General features: G+C 47.5%; 1 protein-coding gene across 1 annotated transcript; it reads left to right on the top strand.

Annotated features, from left to right (window-relative positions):
* The first annotated feature begins 4,454 nt into the window (after positions 1-4,454).
* On the top strand, positions 4,455-5,396 carry LOC104139158 (olfactory receptor 6M1-like). Its single transcript, XM_009667187.1, is given in 4 exon segments — positions 4,455-4,978; positions 4,980-5,060; positions 5,062-5,251; positions 5,253-5,396. Coding segments are annotated over 4 exon segments (939 nt in total).
* The last annotated feature ends 7,846 nt before the right edge of the window (positions 5,397-13,242 follow it).

Here is a 13,242-nt window from a genome sequence, read left to right as displayed (position 1 = left end):
TCCCTGAACAGTCCTCTTTTCCTTCTGTTTTCCAACACTCGTTCCTCCCCAAACCACCTTGATCAATCCCTTTCCTCACCTTTGGTTTCTCCACTAAACATCCCATAATAAGTCTTGTGCAATCCCATAATGCTCTTCCCTGCATCCCATAATGTGTCCCATACCGCCATACATAGCAAACCCCCGCTCAATCTGTAAGGTGCTCCAGAGAGCCTTTCTGTTGACTCATAGGTTGATTTCATACCTGGAAAATGAGATTGGCTACTCTCCTGTGACAGCCCTGGGAAGACCCAGGTGAGGGTGCTTGTTTCTCTGCTTAGCTTATTCAGGCTCCCCCACCTCTGATTGTTCCTCTGTGCTCCTTTGCGTGTGTGGAGATGAGCCTTTCATCACATAACCCAACTGAAGGGACCTCAGAACAGCTCTAATCATCTGACCTCCTGTTCAAAGATAAGGCGAGGTTGCTCAAGGGCTTCACCAAGTCTTGTCTTTATGAAGGCTGAAGACTGCACAACCTCTTTGGGCAACCTCTTCAGAGCTCTCTTGTTTCAATTTATGTCCATTGCCATTCCTCCTCCCACCATGCACCACTGTGAAGAACCTGCCTCTGTCCTCTCAAAAACATCCCTGTAGGTATTGGAAGGTGCTATGAGGTTCCCCTGAAATCTTCCCTTCTCCATGCTGAACAAGCCCCATTCCCTCAGCCTCTCCTCGTGGGGCAAGGGCTCCAAATTCCCTGACCACCTCGGTGGCCCTCCACTGAACTCCACCCTGTTTCTCCATGTCTTTCCTGGATTGGGGGGGGGGGGTTCCTCAAAACTGGAGGCAGTATTCCAGATGTGGTCTAATGAGTGCCAGGTAGAGAGGGGTGATCACTTCCTTAGTCTACTGATTGTGCTTCCCTTAATACAGCCCAGGATGCTGTTGACCTTCCTTTCTGCCAGGGCACACTTCTGGTTCATGTTCAGTTTAGGTCCATCAGGACCTTCCATAGGGCCTTTCCCAAAGAGCTGCTCCCAGCCAGTTGTCCGCAGAGTGGATCATAGCAAGGTGCTCTTCCTTCCAGAGGCAAGACTTTGCATTTGTCCCTATTGAATCTCATGTGGCTCCTGCTGGCCCATTCCTCCAGCCTGTCAAAGTCCCTCTTGATAGCAGTCATGCCCTTAAGCATATCTACTGGTCCTTTCCATCTAATGTCATCTGCCAACTTGAGCAAGCACTGTCACCTCTCCCATTGATAAAGGTCATTGCTAAAGATGATAAAAAGCACATGTCCCAGAATACATCCCTGAGGTATGCCATTGTCATAGTCTTCCTGGTTGATTATGACCCATTAACCACTATTCTCTGAGCTGTTCATTGCGTTGTTCTTTTTTCAACACATCTGGTTATCCAGCCATCCAGACCATAACATCCTAACTTGAATAAAAGACTATTGTTGGAGATCATGTCAAATGCCTTGCTAAAGTCAAGGCAAATGACTTCCAGTGCTCTCCCTCTTCCACAAATCCAATCTTTGTGTCACGGAAGACAATTAGGTCAGGCAGGCAGGAAGGCAGTCAGGTCAGGCAGGCAGGACTTGTCCTTGGCAAATCCATGCTGACTGTTCCCAGTCACCTTCTTCTCCTTCATTTGCCCAGAAATGTCTTCCAAGAGGACTCACTCCAAGATTTTTCCCAGTCACTGCAATGAAGTTGATCTGGGGAACTACAGGCCAGTCATCCTTATGGTCTTTTTTGAAGATGGGTACAAAATTTGCTTTCCTCCATTCATCACAGTTCTCCCCTAATCTCCAAGCATTATAAAGACAATAGACATAGATGCCTTGCAAGGGCATCAGGCAGTTCTCTTAGCACCCTCTGATGCAGCCCATTTGGTCCTATGGACCTGAGCGTGTGGAGTTCTCTACAGTTATCCTTGACTTAACCCTCAAACCCTGCTGCTCATTCGTCACCTTCTTGAAACTTTTCACCGATCAACAAGGCCTGGAAGACCCTCCTGGAGCAGACTGAGGCAAAGAAGGCAGAGGAGTACCTCAGCCTTCTCTGTGTCTGCTGTCACTGTCACCCACCCCATTCAGTAATGGGCTCACATTTTCTTTGCTCAGCCTCCAATGCTCTTCTCAGTGCCTTTGACATCCCTTGCTAGCCTCCACTCCAGCTGAGCTTTGACTTTCCTGACACCATTCCTATATGCCAGGGCAATGTTTCTCAATGGCTCCTCTGTAGCCTGTCCCTGCTTCCACCTCCTGTGTGCTGCCTGTCTGCATTGGAGCTCTGCCATGGCTTTCCTGCTTAGCCAAGACAATTTTTGCTTCGTGTCCATCCTGAGCCTCCCAAGCTGCAGCTTGTGGTCATTGCCCCTTGTTGTAGTGTCAACCCCTACCAAGAAGGCTTTGCCTTTGTTGTCGTTGTAACTGTCCTTCAGGTACTTGTAGGTGGCTGTAAGAGTGTTTCTTAGTCTCTTCTTTGCCAGACTAAACAAGTCCAAGTCAGCATTTCTTCATGGGATCTTTGCAGTTGGCCCCCTTACCATTTCCTGCTGGATCCTTCAAAGTTTCCCATATCCCTCCTGGTCTGAAGGGCCCAAAACTAGAATCAGTATTCAAAATATGGCCTTGTCATCTGTGAGTATGAGGCAGTAGCAACTTCCCTTGATGTGCTGGCCACTGCCCTTCTCCAAGCCTCTTTTTGGAGCAGGACAACTTTACCCCTCTGAGGGAAAGCATGAACACATTGCCAGGTAAGTTTATCCCAAGGTCCCCTCTAGTTTTCTTGGCTTTCTTCACATAGGATAGTCCTGCAAGACTGTCCCAACAGACCCACACTCTCAAATATCCCTGTAGGCTATCACGCAGCAAGCTAGAGCACACAGCCTTAGCCTCAACATCACTTGGCAAGAGCCCTTTTCTTATTTATGAGGGTAGCAAAACAAAACAACTCCCTCTCCAAAAAAACCCACAAAAAATTATTTTATTTTTGTGTAAGAGCACAACAGGACTGCCCAGGAGACCATCATAAGCCCTCAAGGATATCTTCCTGAAATGTTATCCAGGGTGAATGTGACCCATCTGAAAGGGGGGAGAGCCTCTTCAGTGAATCCACCCGTCCAGAAAAGCACCAACATGCCTAGTCCTCAACTAGCTCCAGCCTAACCCAAGCAGATGAACTGGACCCTGGAAATCCCCATAGTGGGACACTTTGTTGTTCGCTCATAAGTAGACATTCACACTGCAGAGCATCTCGGATTAGGTGAGTTGATTCTCCCCATTGTTGTGGTCTCTCTGAGACACAGGACCCTGGAAGGGCCATCTTTGATCTGATTCATTGGGCAATGCTCTTGTTCTTCAGGATGTCATGAGGGCATCAGGACTTGGAGGAGGAAGAAGAAAGTTTCAAAATGATAAGGTTCTCTACTCTTGTAAACTTTAGGTGAGACTTATTTGCCTGAATCCCGAGCCAGAAATTGCCAGCTTTCAAGGTGCAAAAGCTTATAAGGGAGCCAATTATTTTTCTCTTTGTCATTTCTCAGTCTATCAAGTATAATTGGCCCACTGTGAAATGTGCTGTCTTCATTAAAAAAAAAAAAATCTGCCATCACCTGAACATTACTTTCTGGACCTCTTTCCCTGGGAGATACAAATTTATAAATTACTTAGGTTTTCTTGTGATGACTAGGCTCATTCCCATAGCTATCAGCAGCCAAGGCTTACACAGACTACAGAAAGCATTGCTCAGTTCTCAGGACATGGAGTTCAGCTTATCAGAGCCTGCAGGACAGCCATGGTTTTACCATCAGGAGGAGTGAAAAACTTCTTTTTATTCTAATACTTTGAGTCCTGTCACTCACTGTATCATATGTTTGTGCCTTTGTATTTGTCCTGCTGTGGGCTATGCAGTAACTCAGCTAGAAAGTGAGTTCCTCTGATGTTACTATATAAACTGGGAATGCAGGATCCACTTTCGCTCTCTTTGTCTCTCCACAATTTGCCTCTCCATTACTGGAATTGAAGCTCTCATCAGGAACTTGGACACAACTATCTTCACCAAGCTACCAAAAATAAATGCATGGGATGTCCTTTGTGCAGAAGGTAAATGCAAAAGCATAGACATAACAGCAAAGGTATTTCCCTTGCAAATGTAAATTTTTGTATGCATGACTTACTTGGAAATGCAGAAGTAGGAAATGTAGGATGAAACTAACCCATCATATGTTGTGATTTGATGGCAATTTTGACTGATGGTAATAGAGACATTGAAGGAGTTTGGCAGCAAAGACCTGCATATTCCATTTCTTTTTTAAGCAAAGAGCTATAACAAATATTTGTGACTGCTGAATGAGGAGGAATGGCGATCTGAGTGATGAGGAAAGATCTTCCTTTGAAATGAATGAATTGAATATTCAAAGAGACTATGTTGCTCTCTTACTCTTGCCATGACAGAGAACACATTTGGATGGGGAATGTCACAGCTATGATAGAGTTTGTCCTGGTGGTATTTCCCAACAGCCATGAAGTGGAGATCATCTTCTTTGTGGTGTTCCTGCTTGTTTATTTAGTGACTCTCCTGGGAAATGCTCTTATCATTGTTCTGATCTATGCAGACTGCCATCTCCATTCTCCCATGTATTACTTCCTCAGTAATTTGTCCTTCATTGAGATTTCCATGACTTCCTTTGTGGTGCCAAAAATGCTGGCAAACATCCTGCCAGAGAAGAAAACCATCTCCTTTGCCAGCTGTTTTAGCCAACTCTACTTTTATTTCTTCCTGGCTGCAATGGAGTTCATCCTCTTTGCCATCATGTCCTATGACCAGTATGTGGCAATATGCAACCCCCTGAGGTATCCCACCATCATGACGGAAAGGATATGCAGTTGGCTTGTCCTGGGCATGTGGGTAGGTGGCTTGATCATGATCCTGCTGTTAGTGGTCCTGAAAGCCAGGCTGCCATACTGTGGTCTCAACATCATCAACCACTACTTGTGACCGTGCACCTCTCCTGCACCTCACTTGCATGAACATCTGGCTTGTTGAGCTGAATGATTTTGTGGTGTCCTTGGTCCCGCTCCTTGGCTTTGACCGCCATCCCCTATGCTTGGATTATTTCAACCATATTCTGGATCCCGTCTGCCCAGGGCAGGAAGAAAACATTTGCCACTTGCACTTCTCATTTCACTGTTGTTTCCCTGGGTTTTGGCATCTCAATCTTTGCCTACATCAGGTCTTCCCAGATGAACTCTGTGCACCTCAGCAAAAATCCTCTCTGTTCTCTCCAGCATTGTGACTTTTCTTTTAAATCCCTTCATATTCAGCCTAAGGAATGAGCAGATGAAAGAAGCCTGGAAAAATGCTTTGTGCAACTGCCTGGGGATGGCTAAGCAGGCCAGAAACCCATGAGAATCATTGTGGCTGGTAGGAAATCAATCCTTGAAAAAAAATCTCAACAGGACCTCTGCATTTATGGTTTCTTCTGACAGACTTTGGGAAGGAGTATCCCATTATGGCCAATGCTGTGGATGAGCGCATGTCTCAAAGGTCAGGTTCACAGCAGCACTGCTGTGTCAGGTCCCACAGAAATTCCCCCCGGACATTTGATAGTGATTATGAGGCTGGGTGTCTGCACGGTGGTGTGTGGCTTCTGGACGTAAAACAATCTCCAAATTTGACCAAAAGGTTGCAAGACTGAAAGGAGCAGAAAGACCAGCAAAAAGGGAGTGGCAAAGTGAAAAGAAATGGCAGTTAATTTGTAATTATTAATTTTACTAAATTTTCATCAATCTTTAACTTTTAAATTGTTAAATAAAGAGCCCCTGTGTTCTGCTGAATGCTAACACCTCTGTCAATATAATGTTTCAACTTTGAAGTGCAGACTATAGCTGATACAGATGAAATGGTGGACTCTCAAGAAGTAAATGCAGAAAAAGAAGGAAGCATTAAAGGGTAACAAAAAGAGGGAGAAACTGAACACTGAAGTGGAAGAACTCAGATCTGTGCCTGAAATATAAAGGTTTTCTGCTTCTTTTAAAGAAGAGATGGGACCAGTGAATAACAAACTCTCATTTTCTTACTTATTCGTATGCATAAATATGTAGATTAGGAAACAGATGATGGCCACTTCTCCCTCATACAAACCCTAATTTTATCTTGGAGATTTTGAATGCACCTCTGGGGGAACTCCAAATATAAACCTCAAAGAAATAGGCAAGAATGCCAGGAAAACAAACAAAAACCTAATAAGAGCTCATGTCCTTGTGAATTCAAGTCTTCTCTTGAGAAAATCACCCTGTGTTTTTCACTTGGCTAATCTGAATACTTTTATCGCATATTTTCTAACCAACTGTTCTCATCTTTGATGCATCAGAGTTTAAGACGACTTCTGGAAGGGAGTTAGTGATAGCATGAGAAACACAACCAGCAGTTCTCAATTTTCTTTGGTGTGAAGAGAAGGTTCTTTCCTCATTTCAAACTGAGATTTCTAAAACCCTTTCAACTAGATCTCTTATTTGTATGAAGTAACCTGTTAATGCAGAGCTGCCTGCTAATGGCTCGCATCCTTCAAGTATGAAGAGCAAGGAGTCTTTATGCTCTAAGTGGGAAATGCAAAGGGAAGGCTCAATTTCCCAGACAGCACAAGCATTGCTCTGTTTCCCTTTGAGGGCTTGCAGGGGACTGAGAATCATTGCCAGATATCTGTCAGAGCGAGGGAGCCCTCAGTTGGATTTGTAAGCTGCTGGAAATCCAAGTGACAGAGCAGCAAGTTCAGGAAAAGCAAAATAGACAGGGCTCTTTCAGAAGTTATAAAACCTTCACCTGTGCAGTAAGAATTGGTATCTTTTGGAGATCATCCTCTCATCTTCACTGTCCCACCTTTCATCACCTTCCTCTTTGGATACTTGAAAGCTTTATGAGACAGTGTTCTGATTACTGGCATGCAAACTCCTTTTAGCACCCTGAAAACCTGATTTATGAATAAATATTATGGAAAATTAGGCTTACCGGCCACCATAACAGGGCCCGACTCTAGATTCCCGCTGAGACAGAAGTTCAAAGCAAAATCAGAGCGAAATAAATTTTAATGACACACATGCAGTAATTACAGTTCGAACTGGGTGCCTCCAAAGAGGGACCTCGTTTGAACAAATCCCTGGGTAATTATACCCTTTCAGTCTAGTATCCACCCCATAGTTCTGAACCAATCATAATATTAGAGTTCAGGGTCTTCCAGCTCCCAGCTGGTCCTTTCCGTAGTTTCCAGATGTGTTCTTTACTTCTTATCTCACTTCTGCATAGTTGTCGATGGCTCTTTTACTCCCTTATCTTGTCCCTCTGAACCAGTCTTTGTGGTTACTTCTTTCTTGCATAGTTATCTGGCTCTTCTACTTCCTTATCTTGTCCTCCAGAATCAGTCTTGTGGTTCTTTTGTTTCTTTCTTCTGTGTCCTAGGTTAAAGTCCATCTCCCTGCTGGTGCTCATTAATGCTAAACTACTTATTTCTCTCTACAATAAATAGCTACTTTTCTGCCTTGTTAAAATGTCCCATGGATCCATCAAGGTCCTTGGATTCATAGGGAGATGGAAGACTCATTTCTGATGCGGTTCACCCTGGCTGACTTCAGTCATGTGAAAACAAATAATTTAGATCTAAGGTATTCTCCCAGACTCCATGTGCAGACACAACTCTGGGGCATGAGTCCTTATTATCTGAGGAGAACTGGGATGAATCTCTCTCACTAAGGTCTAAGAATCAAGTCTTGCCTTGCCTTCTCTTCCCTTCCCTTCTTTTTCCCCTTTTCACCTGTTTCACTCCTTTCACCCTACTTCTCCTTAATGTTCTAACATTAAATGCAAACATCATGAGATCTAGAGAGGGAATATAATCTCAGACTGGCTTCCCTTTCTCCTTTTTCTTTCTCATCTATCACAAGGCATTGCCTTTAATTAAATCTCCTCAAAAAAAAGAAAAATAAATTTCTCTGACACCATACAACAAAGAACAGGGTTTCAGGCTCAAGGGTTTTGTTCTATCACACAGAATCACAGAATCACAGAATCGTTTAGGTTGGAAGGGACCTCTGGAGATCATCTAGTCCAACCTCCCTGCTCAAGCAGGGACCTCTAGAGCATATTGCCCAGGATCACATCCAGACGGGTTTTGAATATCTCCAGGGAAGGAGACTCCACTACCTCTCTGGGCAACCTGTTCCAATGCTCTGTCACCCTCACAGTGGAGAAGTTTTTTCTCAGGTTTACGTGGAACTTCCTGTGGTTCACTTTCTGCTCATTGCCTCTTGTCCTGTCACTGGGCACCACGGAGAAGAGACTGGCCTCATCCTCTTGACACCCTCCCTTCAGATACTTGTACACATTTATGAGATCGCCTCTCAATCTTCTCTTCTACAGGCTGAACAGGCCCAGCTCTTGCAGTCTTTCTTCATAGGAGAGGTGCTCCAGTCCCCTCATCATCTTTGTAGCCCTCCGCTGGACTCTCTCCAGGAGTGCCATGTCTCTCTTGTACTGGGGAGCCCAGAACTGGACACAGCACTCCAGGTGAGGCCTCACCAGGGCTGAGTAGAGGGGCAGGATCACCTCCCTCGACCTGCTGGCAACACTCTGCCTAATGCACCCCAGGATACCCTTGGCCTTCTTGGCCACAAGGGCACACTGCTGCCTCATGTTTAACTTGTTGTCCACCAGCACTCCCAGGTCCTTCGCTGCAGAGCTGCTCTCCAGCAGGTCAACCCCCAGCCTGTACTGGTGCATGGGATTATTCCTGCCTAGGTGCAGGACCTTGCACTTGCCTCTGTTGAACTTCAGGAGGTTCCTCTCCGCCCAGCTCTCCAGCCTGTCCAGGTCCCTCTGAATGGCAGCACAGTCTTCTGGTGTGTCAGCCACTCCCCCCAGTTTAGTATCATCAGCAAACTTGCTGAGGGTGCACTCTGTCCCTTCCTCCAGGTCACTGATGAATACATTGAACAAGACTGGACCCAGGACTGACCCCTGGGGGACACCACTAGCTACAGGCCTCCACCTAGACTCTGCGCCATTCACCACAGCCCTCTGAGCTCGGCCATCCAGCCAGTTCTCAATCCACCTCACTGTCCACTCATCTAGCCCACACTTCCTGAGCTTACCTAGGAGGATGTGATGGGAGACAGTGTCAAAAGCCTTGCTGAAGTCCAGGGAGACAACATCCACTGCTCTGCCCTCATCTACCCAGCCAGTCAGTCCATCATAGAAGGCTATCAGAGTGGTCAAGCATGATTTCCCTTTGGTAAATCCATGCTGACTACTCCTGATCACCTTCTTGCCCTCCAGATGCTTAGTGATGACCTCCAGGATGAGCTGTTCCATCACCTTTCCCGGGATGGAGGTGAGGCTGACTGGCCTGTAGTTTCCATCCTCTTTGAAAGGTCCTGGAGATCAGGAGAGGTGCCTGAGGACTGGAAGAAAGCCAATGTCACACCAGTCTTCCAAAAGGGCAAGAAGGAGGACCCAGGGAACTCCAGTAAATTAACTCCAGTTATTTTGAATTGGCTCCAAGGGAGGCAACTGGCCTGGCAGACCCTCTGCTGTGCAGGAACCCCCAGAAGAAGCAGCGAGTGATTGTTGTGGGTGACTCCCTGCTGCAGGGGACAGAGGCACCTCTCTGCTGACCTGACCTCTTGTCTAGAGAGGTTTGCTGCCTGCCAGGGGCTCGAATAAGAGATGTCATGGAAAGACTGCCAAGGCTTGTCCATGCCTCAGACTACTACCCTCTGCTGCTCTTCCATGTGGGCACTAACGACACGAAAGGCAAATTGGAAACCATCAAACAGGACTTCAGAGCTCTGGGAATGGTGGTCAAGGCTCTGGGAGCCCAGGTCATCTCCTCCTCAATCTTACCTGTGAGGGGGAAGGATGGGAGGAGGAGTAGACAAGTTTTCCAAGTTAACAACTGGCTGCGCCGCTGGTGTTGGCAGCAGGGCTTTGGTTTCTATGACCATGGGACCCTGTTTGTCAGGCACCCTGCTCAAGTCCGGATGCCTCCAGTGGGTGCATGCAGCCAGGGGAGACAGCATGGGACATGGCTATGGCGGATCCTCTTGCACCTCTTCTGGGAAGCTTGCATGCTTGACTGGCTCTCTGAAATGCCTGTGCACCAATGCACGCAGCATGGGGAATAAGCAGGAAGAATTAGAGATCTGTGTGCGGTCGCAGGGCCATGATCTCATTGCAGTTACAGAGACATGGTGGGATAGTTCACATGACTGGGATGCTGTCATGGATGGCTACGTGCTTTTTAGGAAAGACAGGCCAGGAAGGTGAGGTGGTGGAGTTGCTCTTTATGTGAGGGAGCAACTAGAATGTATGGAGCTCTGCCTCGGGGTGGATGAAGAGCAAGTTGAGAGCCTATGGGTAAGGATTAAAGGGCAGGCTAACATGGGTGACACTGTTGTGGGGGTTTCCTACAGGCCCCCTGATCAGGAAGAGGAAGTCGATGAGTCCTTCTACAGACAGGTGGAAGTAGCCTCATGATCACAGGCCCTGGTTCTCATGGGGGACTTGAACCACCCTGACATCTGCTGGGAAGACAGCACAGCTAGGCACAAATAGTCGAAGAGGTTCCTGCAGAGCATTGAGGATAACTTTTTAACACAGGTGGTGGAGATGCCAACGAGGAGAGGTGCAATGCTAGACCTTGTACTAACGAACCAGGAAGGTCTAGTTGGAGATGTGAAGGTTGGGGGCAGCCTTGGCTGCAGTGACCATGAGATGGTGGAGTTCAGGATCCTGAGAGGAGGAAGCAGGGCAATAAGTAGGATCGCGACCCTGGACTTGAGGAGAGCTAACTTTGGCCTCTTCAGGGACCTACTTAGGGGAATCTCATGGGGTAGGGCCCTAGAAGGAAGAGGGGTCCAAGAGAGCTGGTTAATATTCAAGCGTCACCTCCTCCAGGCTCAAGATGGGTGCATCCCTCTGAGGAAGAAGTCCAGCAAAGCGGGCAGGAGACCTGCATGGATGAGCAAGGAACTCCTGGCAAAACTCCAACAGAAGAAGGAAGTGTACAGAATGTGGAAAAGGGGACAGGCCACTTGGGAGGAATACTGGGACGTTGTCAGAGTGTGCAGGGATGTGATGAGGAAGGCTAAGGCCCATTTGGAATTAAATCTGGCAAGGGATGTCAAGGACAACAAGAAGGGCTTCTTCAAATACATCAGTAGCAAAAGGAAGACTAGGGAAAATGTGGGCCCGCTGCTGAACGAGGTGGGTGCCCTGGTAACGAAGGATATAGAGAAGGCAGAGTTGCTGAATGCCTTCTCTGCTTCAGTCTTCACTGCTAAGGCCAGCCCTCAGGAATTCCAGACCCTGGGGACAAGAGAGGAAGGCTGGAGAAAGGAAGACTCTCCCTTGGTCAAGGAGGATCAGGTTAGAGATCTTTTGACCAAACCTGACATCCGTAAATCCATGGGCCCTGATGGGATACATCCACGAGTGCTGAGGGAGCTGGTGGATGTTATCGCTAGGCCACTCTCCATCCTCTTGGAAAGGTCCTGGAGATCAGGAGAGGTGCCTGAGGACTGGAAGAAAGCCAGTGTCACTCCAGTCTTCCAAAAGGGCAAGAAGGAGGAACCAGGGAACTACAGGCCTGTCAGCCTGATATAATTCCAAATGGGCCTTAGCCTTCCTCATCACATCCCTGCACACTCTGACAACGCCCCTGTATTCCTCCCAAGTGGCCTGTCCCCTTTTCCACATTCTGTACACTTCCTTCTTCTGCTGGAGTTTGGCCAGGAGCTCCTTGCTCATCCATGCAGGTCTCCTGCCCACTTTGCTGGACTTCTTCCTCAGAGGGATGCACCCATCTTGAGCCTGGAGGAGGTGACGCTTGAATATTAACCAGCTCTCTTGGACCCCTCTTCCTTCTAGGGCCCTACCCCATGAGATTCCCCTAAGTAGGTCCCTGAAGAGGCCAAAGTTAGCTCTCCTCAAGTCCAGGGTTGCGATCCTACTCATTGCCCTGCTTCCTCCTCTCAGGATCCTGAACTCCACCATCTCATGGTCACTGCAGCCAAGGCTGCCCCCAACCTTCACATCTCCAACTAGACCTTCTTTGCTTGTTAGTACAAGGTCTAGCAGGACACCTCTCCTCGTTGGCGTCTCCACCACCTGAGTCAAGAAATTATCCTCAATGCTTTGCAGGAACCTCTTCCTCTGCTTGTGTCTAGCTGTGCTGTCTTCCCAACAGATGTCAGGCTGGTTGAAGTCTCCCATGAGAACCAGGGCCTGTGATCGTGAGGCTACTTCCAGCTGTCGGTAGAAGGACTCATCGATGACTTCCTCCTGGTCAGGGGGCCTGTAGGAAACCCCCACAACAGTGTCACCCATGTTAGCCTGCCCTTTAATCCTTACCCATAGGCTCTCAACTTGCTCTTCATCCACCCCTAGGCAGAGCTCCATACATTCCAGATGCTCCCTCACATAAAGAGCAACTCCACCACCTCACCTTCCTGGCCTGTCTTTCCTAAAAAGCACATAGCCATCCATGACAGCATCCCAGTCATGTGAGCTATCCCACCATGTCTCTGTCACTGCAACGAGATCACGGCCCTGCGACCGCACACAGATCTCTAACTCTTCCTGTTTATTCCCCATGCTGCGTGCATTGGTATACAGGCATTTCAGAGAGCCAGTCAAGCATGCAAGCTTCCCAGGAGAGGTGCAAGAGGATCCTCCATAGCCATGTTCCATGCTGTCTCCCCTGGCTGTATGCACCCGCTAGAGGCATCCTGACTTGAATGGTGTTTTACTGACTCCCCTGCCACTATACCACTGCCACTATCCTCTCCTTACAAAACTTTCCTCAACAAGCAACCTGTGTCAGACTTCCATACATATACATAAATCTTGGTCAAGCTTGCCCAATACTGCAGTCATGTATGTTTATGTTTGTACCGATCTTTCACCACACTTGAGCGTAGGGTGGTGTGTAGTGATGGTGGATGGTCCATCGCCATCCTCCATTGAGCATGTTGTTTGGATTGTTCTGTGTGGGGAAAATGCCCCAAAGAAAAGGCTTGGAGAATCACACCCCTGGACCTGGATTCATTCTTCTGGGATTTTTTGACCACCCGAAACTTGCAGGGCTTGCACTTCACAGTCTTCCTGATCATGGTCCTCATAGGGAACAGCCTCATCATGCTCATCACAGTGGTGGGCTCGAGTCTCCACAGTCCCATGTATTTCTTCCTGATGAACATTTTCT

Source organism: Struthio camelus, chromosome W, assembly GCF_040807025.1.
Source record: "Struthio camelus isolate bStrCam1 chromosome W, bStrCam1.hap1, whole genome shotgun sequence".
NCBI classification, from domain to species: Eukaryota; Metazoa; Chordata; class Aves; order Struthioniformes; family Struthionidae; genus Struthio; species Struthio camelus.
Note: the sequence above shows the minus strand (reverse complement) of the source record. Positions and strands in the feature narration are given on the sequence as shown.